This window comes from Takifugu rubripes, chromosome 7 (genome assembly GCF_901000725.2).
Source record: "Takifugu rubripes chromosome 7, fTakRub1.2, whole genome shotgun sequence".
Taxonomy (NCBI): Eukaryota; Metazoa; Chordata; class Actinopteri; order Tetraodontiformes; family Tetraodontidae; genus Takifugu; species Takifugu rubripes.
Genome location: NC_042291.1, coordinates 515,874 through 531,477, shown reverse-complemented (window position 1 = coordinate 531,477; position 15,604 = coordinate 515,874). Strand labels below are relative to the sequence as shown.

The 15,604-nt window shown below is 39.0% G+C and overlaps 2 protein-coding genes across 7 annotated transcripts; both read right to left on the bottom strand.

The window, feature by feature from the left end:
• Positions 1–446: 446 nt before the first annotated feature.
• Positions 447–7,992, bottom strand: si:dkey-24p1.1 (B-cell receptor CD22). 6 transcript variants are annotated; one of them, XM_011618229.2, is made up of 17 exons: positions 7,429–7,992; positions 7,008–7,103; positions 6,516–6,920; positions 5,631–5,900; positions 5,234–5,485; positions 4,795–5,058; positions 4,418–4,705; positions 3,461–3,742; positions 2,966–3,235; positions 2,560–2,829; positions 2,387–2,459; positions 2,255–2,300; positions 2,038–2,162; positions 1,863–1,920; positions 1,496–1,578; positions 1,355–1,439; positions 447–1,213 (listed from the first exon to the last, which is right to left on the bottom strand). In XM_011618229.2, exons 2-17 carry the CDS (start codon positions 7,057–7,059, stop codon positions 1,001–1,003), a joined length of 3,036 nt encoding a protein of 1,011 aa, XP_011616531.2. In that variant the 5' UTR covers positions 7,060–7,103; positions 7,429–7,992; the 3' UTR covers positions 447–1,000. The 6 variants fall into 6 exon arrangements, with proteins under 6 accessions (XP_011616531.2, XP_011616530.2, XP_029694070.1 ...); XM_011618228.2 differs by having other exon boundaries at positions 7,008–7,079; XM_029838210.1 differs by having other exon boundaries at positions 6,516–7,103; positions 7,429–7,991.
• A 931-nt stretch (positions 7,993–8,923) lies between these two features.
• On the bottom strand, positions 8,924–15,390 carry LOC105419302 (sialic acid-binding Ig-like lectin 10). The gene is made up of 9 exons (XM_011620785.2): positions 15,187–15,390; positions 14,549–14,956; positions 13,839–14,150; positions 13,424–13,744; positions 12,294–12,575; positions 11,924–12,205; positions 11,725–11,833; positions 11,561–11,627; positions 8,924–10,985 (listed from the first exon to the last, which is right to left on the bottom strand). Exons 1-9 carry the CDS (start codon positions 15,236–15,238, stop codon positions 10,596–10,598), a joined length of 2,223 nt encoding a protein of 740 aa, XP_011619087.2. The 5' UTR covers positions 15,239–15,390; the 3' UTR covers positions 8,924–10,595.
• Between the last annotated feature and the right edge of the window lie 214 nt (positions 15,391–15,604).

Genomic DNA, 15,604 nt, shown 5'->3' with positions numbered 1-15,604 from the left:
CTCATAGATCTCATGATGTGCTGTTGAACTATAAATCTCAGATTTGCAGATCCAAAGCCCATGTTCTCTAGAGCACAGTCAGAGCGGCTGTTGGGTCTTTGGTCACTTATTTTTCCAAAGAAGTGGTCTGTTCTAAAGCATTTAGGAGACTAACTCTGCACCATGCACAAAAGCAATAGAGATGTTCATTTATACAGCACAGAAAATGAACGCTGCACCTCTGAACTCCTTGAAGTGAATTGTTAAAACCAGATTTACCACTAAGAGCTGTGAAGTAGTTCCTGTACTGTAAAACTTCAGACCTTAACAAATGTAAGTCTATAATCAAAAGACAGCGCATCTTAGTTATTAGCTATTAGAATTGCAAGCCAAATAAAAGCACTGATGAATACGTAGATTATACAGCCACAAATTGCCGCTGTAATGAATGTCAGCCCCCAAATGTGCCCTTTGAACAAGCTCGTTTATTCATGCGGTTGGTCAAATGTTACCACTATAGTCTCCTCATTTCTCTTACCACTATTTTTAACTTAGCTTTTTATGTGAGAGACAAAAAAAACAGATATACACAGCTACAATATAATAGTTTTTATAAAGAGAGAGATACACAACAAGAATTGCCATTTTTCTCACAGTTTTAAAATCCATAGATTGTTAACTATATGAATAAACACACTGATAAGTATTTTAAACCTATTGCACCCTAAAACACACGTCTATGTAATACATTCAATTGAGGACAGTAAAATGTTAAAATTGTATAAACGGGAATATTTAATTGCTTTAAATAGGGGTACAAGTGGAACCTTTTTGTTTAGCGATACCTGTGAATATAGGCCCACATATTTTTGGAAAAGAAAAAGTGACTGAAAGTCCTACCATCTTTCACTGAGCGACTAACAAATGTTACAATATTGTTTTTGATCTCTTTACACATGTTAATGAAAGTGTATATACAACAGAGCACTAAAGCCACCTTAAAAACACATCCATGGCTGACTCAGAATTGGACATCAGAATACTCGGTCTCCTCTCCGTCACATGTCCTGGACTTTACCAGACGATCAGACTTTGGCAAAAAGTTCACCGTAGTGTAGGAGAGGTCCATTTCTTCCTCACTGGTTTCTGCTGAGTCATCATTCCATTGGTTGGAAGGTTGGACAGCTTGTGCTACACTGAAGTTCTCGTAGTCCTCCAGCTCTGATCCCACCGTCTAAAGTCAATGCAGAGAGTGCAGTTTTAGTTTAGGGTGTTATTCCTGTTCACCTATAGGAGTGTTTTTCCATCATAAGTACAAGCATGGTAGGTAAACGTCATATAGCTGAAATAAAAGAAACCTGACAAAGTGTCTTACCGTTTCAGGGGAATGTTTTTGAGACACTATTGCGTTTGCAACCACCCTCATCTCTTCTTTTGCCTTCGGCCTACAAGAAAATGGTCTGTGAATTTGTTAGTTAAAGCCAGACCAGACACCTTAAATAAAAGAGAATCTCACTTGTTTCCATTTCCAAACTGCAAAGCTGCATAGTTTAAAGAGTCATCTTCCATCTGAGTGACCGGATTTTCTTCAGAGGACGTCTAAGAAGGGGCACAGAGGAGACAATTGTGGATTTGGAATCATGTCTTTCATTGGTATCAAATGCTCAGATCTGATGAGCCGGTGACCCATCCAGGGCTGAACCCTGCCTTATATGCAGCTAGGCTAGACTCCCAGTAATCCCACAAGGGAAATGACAAAAAAAAATCTAATCTGTACTCTTCTATATTTGAGCGGACATGAGTGTTTCAAAGACAGCAAGGCTTCTGTTTTTTCTCAGTCCTGTATTTTAATGATGAATTAATGAAGTTGCGGGGAAACTCACCATTGCTGCAGGATGTAGCTGCAGATGATAGTAAATGGTGTCAAAGCTGGACCTGGGCCTGTTCAACAGCAACAGTAACAGTCATTCTGCTTCCCAATGAGGACACGTTGCAATATGAGCAGGAGCATAAACGTCTTGTGCTGAGCAGAGGCGATGCATGTATTTGTTGTCTTACGTGCTGTCTGCATGAGGCTGCCATCGCTGAGCCTCTGTCATGCACGGCTGGTCTGGCAAAAGGTCATCTCTGCTCCTGGAGGGTGTTGCACTCACCGACTGATTGTTCCTCCCTCTGCCATCGCTCTAAATTAATGTACACGTGCACATAGATAAAATATACAATTTGGCTCAGATCTGTTCAAGAAAAACAAACTCTTGCATCAACAGTTCATCACCGGACAAGCAAAACAGCTTTTATTCCATTGGAAATGATTCTTGTGCCTAAAAAAATGGGGGAAAAGGACAAAACCGATTATAGACGGAAGAAGTTTCAGCAGAATATTTTCAGAAAATATCTTATACCCTACCTGTGGGCAAAGAAAATGATAGCAAAAACAAGAAGAATGGCCAAAAAAATAATGAAGAACTTTATAAAGCCTCCTGTGTTGTAAAGAAAGAGAGAGTTTTAGTGTGGAAGAAAAGCTGGTGAACGGGCGTCATTGTTGCTCAGTGCAGGGCTGAAAAGGACCAAAAAACTCACCACCAGCAAACAGTGTGACAGGCTCCGACTCTCTTTCATTGATTTCATTCTTTGCGATGCAGTAGTAGATGCCAGGTTGGTCTGAAAAGACTGTGAACATCTCACGCTCAGACATTTTGGCATCCCTTCCTGGGTCCTTTCCTTTTTTGTACCATGAGAAGTGGTTAGCTGGAGGATAACACTGAGCACTGCAGATCAGGGTCACAAAGCTCTTCCCATCTTCATGCTCCATTTCTGGCAAGATCCTGATCTTTGTCTGCTTTGGAGCGTCTAAATAGGGGAGAGTTATTGTTATTGTCTTCTAGAGCAATTAAACCGTTTCCTTCATAAGGAGTTAAGACTTCATGAGGACTATTTAAGGATTTTTTTTTGTAATACCATTTCTTGATTGTATCAGCCTACTCACACATTACATGAACCACAGCTTGCTGAGAGTTTCCAGTTCCAATTGCATTTGTGGCTCTGCAGCTGTATTGTCCACTGTCGGAAGGACTGACTGACTCCAGGGTGAAGGTCTGGGTGTTCTGGAGGATTACAGGCTTTCCGTCAATCCACTTCATCCAGGTAAATGACGTCACTTCTGGGTAGGACTTAGCATTGCATTGCAAAGTCAGTGATGTGTTTTCCTTGATCTTGAGGCTGGATTCAGGTTGGACCATCACCTTTTTGGGTGCATCTGTATTTTTCCACAAATGTGACAAAAACTGTCAATGATTCATTTCATAGGCCCAGTGAGCAGATGTCTGGGTAAATTAGCAGTCCTGTTCAGTACTGAAGTCTGAAAATCACCAGTAAATATACAAACAGATTGTAGAATGAAAAGAGAAAGATCTTGTTTTTGTTTTCTTCCCATGCTGTGGTTCTTATTTTTGAAAAATTATGACGTGACTGAATCACTTACATCTCACCAATAACTTGTTTTTCTTTGTCTGTGAACCTTCTGCGTTAGTTGCAGTGCAGTTGTAGAAACCCGCATGGGCTGCAGTTGCATTAACTGTATAGCTGAGTTGGTTGACGTGCTGCTGGCTTGGTAGCTGAATATACTCTGGTGAGGAGTTTGTTGCCAGCATCTTTGTCAGTGTGAGCTGTGCCAGGGGAAAGCTTTCTACAGTACAGTTAATGGTGACGAGCTCCCCCTCGGTGGCCACAGAGTTCATAACCAGGAGGAGGTTGGTGGGAGCATCTGCGAAGAAACAAGATTAAACAGGAAGAAACCTTGACTCCTGTTCATGACTGGCAGCCTACACTAATGGCTTATGGTGGCATTGCTAAGATAAGGCTAAGACAACGGTTGGATTGCTGTAGCCATCGAGTAAAGGACTACAACGGTTTTTCTAACAGGAGAGATAAGCTTAATCTGAAAAATCAAGAAGGTTTTAGCCTTCTCTTAGCCTCTTCCAATCTCACGTAATACATGTGGTGCTCCCTGCCGCTGCCTCGACCAGGGTCGAGGTGTTGTGTGGTGTGGTGGTGGTGTTTACCTCTATTGTAATAAATGACGTTGACTGGATGAACAAATAATCGGAAAATAATAATAAATATGAAAGTAAATGCAATACAGTATATGTAAAGTATTATAATAAGGGGCGGTGAATGTTTGTGTTTCTATAAATTAGCCCATCTAGCACCAAAGACCATATTCTAAGTCATTTAAATCACATTTCTTGTTTATTCCCATGAGTGATTTGAATTTCAGCAGGTCAAGTCTTCATAGCTGATGCATAAAGTTGCAGCATTGTCATTGGTTAATCAGATTAGCCGCTCCAGATTAAATTATACCTAAATTGATGTTTCTGATGGAGACATGCATGAGTTATACATATCATGAAGCATTGTCCCCGATAGCTAAAGTACTTACAGTGAACAACAATGCACTTGGGCTTGCTCTTCTCCCCTGTACCGATGGCATTGGTTGCATTACATATAAAACAGGCTTCATCAGATCTTTGGACTTCTTTCAAGGTTATGGTGCTCCTATGTGTTGACATCCATAATTGTGAGTCAACCTGGGTCTTGTTTTTGTAGCGGTACCAAGAGAATCTTTGTGGAAATGGTTCGGCAGCCGTTACACAAGATATATTTACATTCTGGCCGACTTTCACATTATTGTCTTTACTGAGGGAAATGTTCGTTCTCCTCGGGCTGTCTGAAAAATAATTAGATTGAATGATTACTATAGCCATAACAGCAGAGGCACATAAGCCTTATAATAGACAGGAGTTACATAAAACTTACATTGAACTTTAATTTGAACTGGGTTTGATGTTCCAGTCCCTATGCTGTTAGTAGCTGCACATGTGTAGGATCCACTGTCATCTGGCTCTAATTGTTTCACATAGTGTTTGGAGGGACCATCAGAAACTAATTTCTGATTTTTATACCAGGTGTAGCGCCCAGGCTCTGGGTTACTCTTCAGTAAAATGCAGGATAAAGACAAGGTCTTGCCCTCATTAAGGACGATTTCACCCAAACTCTCGTTCAGCTCAACATGTGGCTTATCTGAAAGAAAAATGTTTGATATTTAAGCTCATCAGTGTTATAATTTATCAAAAAAATCTCTGTGATGGATGTATTTCTTGCAAATTCATCTTCATTGTTGGTAACTTAAAAATATATTTAATGTGACAAACTATTAAAAAAAGATTCCAAATTGTGAAATACTGAACGGACTTACATTGAACAATTAAATTCATCTCATTGGATTTTTGTTCTCCATGTGTGTTATTAGCTACACAATAGTAGTTTCCATTTTGTGAAGGTGCAACTGATGTGATGTTCCACTGTGCCAGCTTGGACACTTGAGATCCATTTTGAAACCACGTAAAGTTGGGGCAGGGTTGACCTCTGGCAGAGCAGGAAAAGGTCACAGGCTGGCCTTGCTTGACGAGCAAAGGGGTTACTTCAGCAATTACGTTTTTAGGCTCATCTGTCCAATAAAAAGAAAAAAAACCCATCTGTCTTTGATTTAAAAAAAAAAAAGTTCTTTACACAGTCACCATCACCAAGAGGTACAAAATGAACCATTAAGTGAAACCAGTACATCAATATCCGCTCTGTGTTTCTGAACTCACATTCAACCCGTAACGTCATCTTTTGAATCAGATAAGGGTCTGTGTTGAGTTGAACTTGACATGAAATCTCCATCCCATCATCCTCCCAGCTGGCTGTAAAATTGGCACCAACAAATGTTTTGGTGCGTTCCTGATATTTGAAAGTCTTTCGTGGTACAGATGAAAGCATTAGCTCCTGAGGACAGGAAGCCACGGTAGAGCATCTTAAGACCACATTATCAGAGTCTTTGACGACAGGGTGGTTCTCCAAAGCGACTGGACACCGATTCGCTGAAAATATAAAAAACCCCAGACAATTTAAAAAATAATAATAGAATATAATTAATTGTTACTGTAATACAATACTGCATGAATTAAATTAGCATTTAAAGTAATTTCCTTTTTAGCAATTATCAGACAGTTTTTACTCTTTTAAATAGTTTTTAAAAAACAAAAAGTATCAACATTATTCATAAATGCAATAACCAATTTAAATCAATTTGTTTAAGCAAACTACATCAAAATATAGAGGAACTACTTGACAAATCAGCCTAACCAGCATGTTTTTAGCAGGGAGACACAGTCCAGTGTTTGATTGTAAAGTTTTATTTTTATTTGTATACTTTTTTATCTACGAGCTGGAATCTATCGCCATGAAGAAGGTTAGAATTTTATTTGGTTGCAAATCTGCTTTAAAGTGGAGACGACATGAATCGTTTTTCACAACTTGCTTTTCACACGATATCTATTTAAGGATTGGCTCTAATCTCATCAATGTGTCAATCAAAAGCCATTCAAATGGAAATGTAAAGATTCCAAACGATAAATTAGTTGGTCAATTGGGAATTAGAGAACGACATCACTTCCTGTGTGTTGAGAACTTTAAGGTTTCTAATCATCACTGACCGTTAATGGAGAGCCTCGCTGTTTTAGTAGTCCAGACAATATTGCCTTTATATCTGAAACTGTATTCTCCATTGTCTCCTTTCTCCAGGTTGCAGATTAAAATGCTGCATCGTGGTGACGAGCTTGGCATCGTCCAGGTGGTGGATGCAGAGCCAACGTATTTCACTCTTGTTGCAAAGGCTGGACTGACAGGATATAGTGAATTGTTGGAGCTATAAATTATAGTGGAATTAAAATCCTTTTTTTCATCATCCCATTTTGCGTCTTTCATCCAAAACCAGTTTGAATCTGTAATATCAACATATTCTGATACATGGCATTTGATTTCAGCACATGACCCCTCTGTAGCAGTCAAGGGACGGTCCTCTAGTTCGAAGTACTGGTGTGTGTAATAAGGAGAAACATCTGTTGGAGTAGAAAAGTCAGACTGCATATAAAATGTGTATAAATACAATTGAAAAAAATGTAGTGGTGTGATGAAGACAATCCTACTTTTGGCCAGGCTTAGAAAGAGAAACCAAAACGTCTGAGCCTTCATCTTCATGCAGAATTAACGATAGACATCTAAAAGTATAAGAGAAGAAAGCACTGTACAAATTTTACAGGATTATAGGAGGTTTTTGTTTTGACATACTTTGCTATATTTTCATTTAAAGGCCAAATCAGTTTTCTTTCTAACGCAAATGCTTTGTTTTCTGGTCTGAGAAATCTCTTTCTAATTTTTCTCTAATTTTACAAACAAATTTAGGATTTTAGGACCCCAATAAAAGAACACAAACAAAAGCCTTGATGAATCTGTGCAACTATAATTATTGCTTTAAAAAACACTTTAAACATTTTAAAGCTTGGGTTAATAGTTTTCTGATATATTTTTTCCCAAAAATATTTTACGCAAATAAATGCTTGTTCTCACCTCAGAGGAGCCACCCGTTAAAGTTTGCAGTACTTCTCGGAAAAAGGAAGTGTCCACAGTTAAATGATTTCAAACCATAAAGGTTTTGCATACCATCTCTAAAACTGCTCACCAACTGCTTTTTGCGGGTAAGCACCTTCCTTCTTCCTCTTTTTGTTGCTTTGAGAAATTAATGTTAATTCTCTGCCATTAGAAAAAGTGACTCTTGGTGCAGGTTTAAAGTGCATAGCAAATAAAAGTTTTTGAAGAACCCAAATAAATTGAACCAAAAGCAAAAAAATGAAGCATCAAATATTAAAGCTGAGTAAAATATACGATACACTTCTCAAGACCCACTATTTTCTCGGCATCTGTCAGCATTTCATCTGTAGTACTGTTAAAAGCACAGAACACAGCAGTGACGGGACGGGTGACCTGTCAGAACAATGCTGCCATTTTGATTAAATTGAAGTCCATTTTCTTGGCACTAGACATGCATTACCAGCCCAATAGACCACTCCACTCTCAGAATGCTGGTCTACTTGTGGTCCCCAGAGTCTCTAGAGGTAAACCTCTCCTCTCCTCTCCTCTCCTCTCCTCTCCTCTCCTCTCCTCTCCTCTCCTCTCCTCTCCTCTCCTCTCCTCTCCTCTCCTCTCCTCTCCTCTCCTCTCCTCTCATAGGAAATGATCTGACGCTGGTGGGCCGGTGTCAGCGGCTCAAAAGGGCCGCCACTCATTCAGATCAGCTGGAGGTGTGGCAGGTGCCATGATGTCACCTCAAGAACTGAAAGGAACCTGTCCCAGAGAGGCTAACAGCATGTTATGACCCCCTGATTTCATCTGACTAACACTTCATCACTCTCTTTATATATAGATAGTTACATGTAGACACCCACTGAGAGAGAGAACAAGTCACTGGAATGTTTTCAGGCTCCAGTCAACAGGTCCAAAAAAATTCCAGTCCTAATAGTTCTATAAATATTTTTTGATAATCAATTTGACTTCATTTACTCTTTGCCAGCTCATTCTGTTGCCTTCAGTACAACTCTGCTGTAATGTGACTGAGCACTCTAATCCTGCCTTTTCTTCACTGTAAAATTTTATAGTGTTTACTCAATATTTATTCTTATTATTTTACTATTTATTATTTAAGTTTCAGGCAAGTTACAGCTGATTGAAGTTGTAAAGGAAATGGCAAACATTTCCTGACATCATGTTCAAAATTTCATATTCAAATTTACTGTGCATTTTTTTTCGTTAAAAATGTGACTAAAACCTGATGAAGTTTGAAAATGGGGAACTAATGTCGGCTACTGTATGTTTAAGGTTTCAACATAGATTACTTTTAAAGAAAACTTTAAAAGAAAGCCGCTTTTAAATATCAGCAAAGGAAATTGACATCTTTTTCCATATTTATGTCTTTTTCATCTTTCAGAAGAATGAATGAACAAAATTGTTTGCAAATGACTTAAAATGATCTAAATAACCATGAAAGAAAAAGGTGATGCTCTCCGTCTTCCAGTAAAGTTATGTAAAGTGAATTTATTAGCGCACTCCATGTTCATCCAAGCAGCATTTTCATCCTTCTATCTTTTATACAACTATTTGCTTTACAAACAAAATGTGTTCAGAAATCTAACTTTACCTATATTTACAAGATTAAGAGTCACCCAAAAAAGATTTGCCTTCTTTCAAAGAAAGATATCAAGGGTATCATTTTTAATGTCACAATTTAGGAGTAGCCCGAAGGGGTAATGGCGAAGCTTCCCTACATGAATAGAAGTCCAAAGTTAATGTGTATGGAAGCGTGAATTCAAAAGATATAAAGAATATATTATCATATATTTTCTACAGTCAGAGAAGGAATTATTAGTCGAAAAACAACTATATATCAAGCACCTCCAGGTTAATTGCCATATTTTTGAACCAGTCCACCAATAAGACATCTCAAGAGTGCTTCTTATGCCTTCCAGTTGCATTTGGAAATGAAGAGTCATCTAGAGGTCATAACAACAGTAGGCCTCTTGTAGGGTGCTTAGCATGAGATAGATATTCATGTATCTGCACATAGCACTGCTATTCTGCTATTCTCATCCATAAGGTCCAAAACTCTACCATATCATTTCCAGAAATCCTTCCATTCACCATCCCACTCCGGTCCTCCAACAACTCAATTGGCTCCCTAATTAAATAACATATACGATAAAAATCATGTTCCCCAACTCAGCATGTTTCCACTGCAGAAACTTGAGATTAATTTTACAGGGCCAGATCTTTGGTGTGTCTCCAACATTTACAGGAATTCTTGCAGAGTTTAATCAGGTCCCTGCTACAGGGTAGGTACTTAAACCATCCCTGACAAATTCCTGAGGGGGAATGAAGTTAAACCTAGAGCAGGATGTGACAAGGAACCTGGCAGAAGAGGAGTTTTAGCCTAGCAGACACAGCTACTCCTCCAGTATCACAACACCACATGTGCAGTTTTCTTAATGTTCATTAACACACTGCTGTGTACACAGGAACAAGAGATCAGAGTTTAAAAAAATATCGCTTGGGAAACACTGTAACCTCACACTTCACGGACTCAGCTACTTCCTCCCTGATGTTTTCTTTAGGTCGCTGAGGGCCAAGTGACAGGAACTGCTGCTGTGGAGGTCCTGCCGCCAGTATTTATCAGGAACCCCCGCAGTGGAAGCCTCCTCCAGGCCCTTCACTATCCCTCTGAACTACTGCTCTTCCTCTGCCTTCCAACTCACTCAACCCTCTGTCTACCAGCCCGTCATGGGGTCCATACCCTTCTGGCACACTCTGGAACTCCCTTCCACATATTCCTTTTGATCAACCAATTATTCCTTTTACCCAAGTGTTGTTTTTAAGCTATGCTGTTTTAAGTTGTGTTTTTTCTTCCTTCCTTTCTCATCCTTTTTTCTTTCTCTATTTTTACTGCCTGTTTTAACTAGGTTTTTATCTGTGGTCTGTCTGAGAGCCAAACCAGGGAAGCAGCGGTAGAAAACCTATTTTCCTTAAAGGATGGTAGGAATCCATGCAAGGGTGCTAAGAGGCCAGTGTGGTCTTAGATGTGTTTTTTTTTTGTACAAACAAGACACAACAATGAAGCTCAACAGAACCTGAAGGTCCATCAAATACATCAGTCCATCATCAGTTAATAGGAGGCTTCTTTGACGTCTTCATATGTCATTCATTATATCTTTTACATTTGAATACACCTCTGTGTTGTCACCTCTCTCTTCTTCTGAGAATGCTTGCTTCAATTCCTCATTCTCTACCATCTCTTCCTTGTTGCCCTCTGTCATTTTACCTTCCACTTTGGCATTTTCTTTTCTTCCTTCTTTTTCTTTTTTCATGATTTCTGAGTATTCTGTTTCCATGGACTGTTGTGTCTTGCTTCCATTCCTGGGAGTATTTCTTTTCAACACTGAGAAGTCAATGTTGGCGTACTCCACATCTGTTAGACCGGCATCAAGATCAACTTCATTTGCTTCTAGACCACCTCCTCCCTCTCCATCTGCCTTTTGGTAGCATGTGTGATTCTTTTCCTCTGGCAGACCAGCATATATCTGTTGAAAACAATGTCAGTTGGTGTCAATCATAAAACAGCTGCAATAAGGGACAAGAATATTTATGCTGACCAAATGTTTCTCAGTTTCATACATTTTTATATCTTAAATGGGGAAGAGAGAAATAGTTCCAATGAAACTGCATAAATTTAAAATTGAAAACATCTATAAAAAACAGCCCATTTAGCATCTAAATGTAGTAGAAACCAAGTGACTATGTGATTATTTCTTAAACTCCTTTAAATTACAAAAAATAATAAATATCCTTTAAATAATATTTGTGTCAAGAATTTTGTCTGCTGCACAGCTCTGGCAGTCTCCTCTACCGGCCATCCGAAACATTGATTCTTTCACTGTCTTTAAATCCACCATCTGTTTCAATTGCCTCCTCTCTGTTACCACGCTGTCCCAGCACTTTGGTCACTTCTTACGCTTCTTTCAGGGTTATGACTGCTGTTTGTTTTCACTTTGACATTACACATTTTTCTCCTTTCTCCACCCACCCACCCACCCACACACCCACACAGACAGACAGACAGACAGACAGACAGACAGACAGACAGACAGACAGATACCAATGGATCCCCTTGACTGGCAACCATCTCCAGAGGTTCATTACGGTTGCCATAGTTTTTCAGATTCCTAAAGAAAATAAATACAGTTTACTGATAGACCTATTGCTTAAATTATCCATGAACAGATTTTCAGTGATCATTAAACTACATTATACGTACAGCACCTTGAGAATAAATAGCAAATGGCTGCTGAAAGAATCACTCCAATCAAAAAGGCAATGGTGACTTCTGGCCAGGAAATTCCTTTAGAAATTGGATCAATAATCACTGGGACTAAAGAAGAAATATATACATACGTATAGTTATGTTGCATATGAGTGTTTTGCAGCAGGTTTTGTTCTTCTTATATTCAGAAATATCCACCTTCCGGTGTTGTAATCTCTGTGGTTATGAGGGTTTCTTTAATTTCCCCATTGCTGTTGCTGCTGACGCACTCCACTGCAGGGTTGCTTTTGTCATTTGCAGATAGACTGAATGTGCTGTTGATGGTGTTTTTTGAGACTGTGGTGATCACGGTGTACTCAGTGTGGTTCCCTAAACGCCGCCATTTAATGGATGGTAAAGGGATCCCCTGACTGACGCACACACAGGTCAAGACCTTTGAGCCCAGCTTGCACCCAGATGATTTTAAAATCCTCGGAAAGACTGGAACAATATAAAAGAAAGAGCAAAATTGTGAAGGAAATATGTTTTGATAGATGATCTATTGGAAAGACTTGGAAAATCTACTTACTGGTCACCATTATATCAGTGTAACTAGAAACACTGGTCTCAAGAAAAGCTGCTTCACAGATGTATCTTCCAGAGTCTTCTGTAGTCACATCAGGGATCAACAGTAGGGCAGACATTTTGTTGTTCTCTTGGTCAGTACTCACTTCATAGTTCAATTCTGCACTAGAACCAAGTTTAGTCCACCTGATACGAGACAGAGGATAACTCTCAACCCAGCACGTCAGATTCAGAGAGTTTCCTTCCTCCACAGTTCTATCATCAGACATTACAAGACTCCTCATATCTGTAAAGCAAGACGAAGATTCTATTAAGAATAGTGGAACATAATATACCACATAAATGCATATATTATAGCCTACGAATATAAAGGCAATTCCTACTGAAATGCAGCCGGCTCAGCTGAAACCACATATCATGACAAATTATTCATTTGATTGATATTGTTGTGGGTGCTGCTGACAGCATAAAGGGAGGAGTGATGGAAGAGGGGAGGGCAGAAAAAGGAGAGGAAAGAAAACATACATGTCATTGCCATTCAGCTTGAAAGTTCATGAATGAAAATGTACTGAAGCGTATAGTAAAATGTATTGTAAAATTTTCAAAACTAGGCAAAAAGCACTTTACCAAGCAGCTGAGTCCCTTAAGAATCCACAATATCCCCCAAATTTAAATATTTGTTCCTCAGCCCATTTTCAACATTTGCTGAAAGTCTCGCTAAAATGACTTTGTAACCATTGAGGTGGGCTGTCACCTAACCGTTTTGGTGGTGGTTACAATAGCACTATAAACACCAAACCACTGAAATTCAAGTAAAGATAATAGTCCCCACATAGACTGTCTATGGTGTTATTAGCTCCTCAAAGGAGGTTATGTGACACCTGCTGTTTCTTTGGTTTTTAGTAACTCCAAAACAGATTTTGATTAAATGTCCCTCAAAGAAAGGGCCATAGAAGAGCCCATTAAAGTATTTGAGTAATGCTGTACTTGGGTGGTCTAGAAGGAGAATATTGTGAAAAGATATAAAAGTATGCCTTTGTAAGTATTTCATTAACCACCACAATCATATCTGAATCAAATACATGTGGAAGACCTAGGCTTAATTTTTTTTAAAAATAATTTAGATTTACTTACAAATCACTTTTATGTCAACTCTTTCCATCAGGGTCGTATTGAGATGCTTTGCTGTACAAATGTATTGGCCGGAATCTTCGGCTGTTACATTTGAAAGAGAAAAACTTGCCATCCCATCCCTTTGTTCCTGCTGGAAGCTCCTGCTGTTATTATCACTTCCATAGAAATCGCTGGAATTGATTTGCAAAAATGTCTCTGTTGTTTCTGGAGATTTTGTCCATGTGAGGACAGAGGGAGGGAAACTATCAAGACTACAAGTTAGATTCAGAGTCTCACCCTCCCTTATAATTAAAGCCCCCGATACTTCGATTTCTTTAACATCTGAAAAGTAGAATCACAGCATTACTCTCACTCGAGTTATAGAAATTAATTTACTTTTTGGCAGAAACCAAAAGCAAAGAGGAAAACTACTCACATGTCACATTCAGAGTAACAGTCTCAAGTGTTGTAATGTTGTTCCTGTAGCGAACTGCACAGGTGACATTGGCGTCATGAGATTCAGCCAATGAGTTGAAGGTCAAAGTTGAGCTCATTTTCCGTGTGACCTCAGTCATCTTCTCAACAGAAATGTTTCCTGTGAAGCGAAACTCCTCCTTTCCTCCTTCTGTCCACGTCCAGGTGATTTTAGGATCAGATCCGGAGCAGAGACCAGGAGCCGTGCAGGTCAGCGAGCCCTGTTGGCCCTCGGTCAGAGGAGGAACCGTCACTGTGGGCTTCTGGCTCAGAGCTGATCAGAGAGAAAAACATGTGGAATCCAGAGTTTTAAGATAATGTTGGCATAATTTTAGATTACTTGGAAACATTTCCCAGAAGTGTTTTTAATTCTTAGTCGTTTCAGAAAGGACTGCATCTCCTACTCGCAGTCCCTAGGGGTCAGCAACGCTCAAGCGGTTTTATGCAGGTAAGTTTTGAACATTTTAAATCTATTGCATCTGGATGAAGCCATATAGGATATGTTGCAATATATTAGGCACTTTAATACGTATTCTGTGAGAACTACAGACTTGGTGATGGTAAATCAACTTGACAGATTATGTAATTCTTGGAAAGAATAAAGAAAGATACAAACTAATGTGCCATTTAAATGTGAGAAGTGTTTTTGTGCTGCAGACATCAGACTCCTACCTTTAGCAGAAACAAATGCCCTTACTGGAAACGTAAATCCTTCTTGATTCCCATAATAATTCAAACCATTGAGTCTGAGCTGATAGGATCCAGAGTCTGACTCTGTCAAGTCATTGACAATGATGCTGCAGTTTTCGAGACGCAAATCAGGCTCAAGCAGTGACACTCGTTTTCTGAACCCATCTTGAACTTTTCGTCTGTTCGGATGGAATATGATGTCTGATTCAGCACACTTTGATTTGGAGGCATCACATTTGAACCAAACCATATTCTGGGGTGTGAAAGAAGACGATGTGCTGAAAGAACATGGTATCACAACGCATAGTCCAGCCTCGGCTTTTATCTCCTCTTCAGGGAAAGAGACACAGAATCCCAACATACATCTTTTCCTCAACATCACTGATGAACCTGTCAAATTGAGACACCAGTGCAGAAGATACTTAAATTCTCATAAAATTTTTACATTTAAAATTCCCAAAAGTTACTTTAAATAAATGAAACACATTTAGGGTGGTTTATTACAAACATACAAAATAAAATGATTTCGACTTAGTATATGGGTACTTTATGTATGTTAGTACTTTAAACCATCTCAAAATTTTAAATGCGTTTTAAATGTCCTCAACAGCAATGCTTACCTTTGTCTGTGTTCACAAGGACAAGCAGAATGATCCAGATGAGAACTGCCATTCTTTGACTTTATTTTTTCTCTTCTGTGGTTGCATTAAAATGTTCCAGTAGTTTAAGCATAAGAAACCCAAAAAGCAAACCCAGAAACTAATAGTGCTCCAAAGAGGATGTTGCAGTCTCAGCTAAAGTTGCATAATCTGCAGTTCACTGCTGTGCTAACCATGCATGAGTACATTGTGCATGTGTGTGAGCGTGTGTGTGTGTGTGTCTACCTATGCCACAAGTCTCTGAAAATTCAGTGATATTTTATTTTGTTATGTTATGTTGTTACATTATATTATATAACATGTTGTTATATAACATACCATGTTATATCATGTTTTAGGGGGACCCTCCTGCCATCAGCATTGATGATGTTATTTCTTG

Excerpts from the sequence above, each read along its gene's own strand:
- si:dkey-24p1.1 (XM_029838210.1), bottom strand. The coding sequence starts at position 7,059 with ATGAAGATGAAGGCTCAGACGTTTTGGTTTCTCTTTCTAAGCCTGGCC. Across the intron at positions 3,236-3,460 it reads AAACAAGTTATTGGTGAGAT|ATGCACCCAAAAAGGTGATG; the intron begins GTAAGTGATTCA and ends GGAAAAATACAG. Across the intron at positions 1,921-2,037 it reads CAGCCTCATGCAGACAGCAC|GCCCAGGTCCAGCTTTGACA; the intron begins GTAAGACAACAA and ends GCTGTTGAACAG.
- LOC105419302 (XM_011620785.2), bottom strand. The coding sequence starts at position 15,238 with ATGGCAGTTCTCATCTGGATCATTCTGCTTGTCCTTGTGAACACAGAC. Across the intron at positions 11,628-11,724 it reads ATTTGCTATTTATTCTCAAG|GAATCTGAAAAACTATGGCA; the intron begins GTGCTGTACGTA and ends TATTTTCTTTAG. Across the intron at positions 10,986-11,560 it reads CCAGTCAAGGGGATCCATTG|ATATATGCTGGTCTGCCAGA; the intron begins GTATCTGTCTGT and ends TGTTTTCAACAG.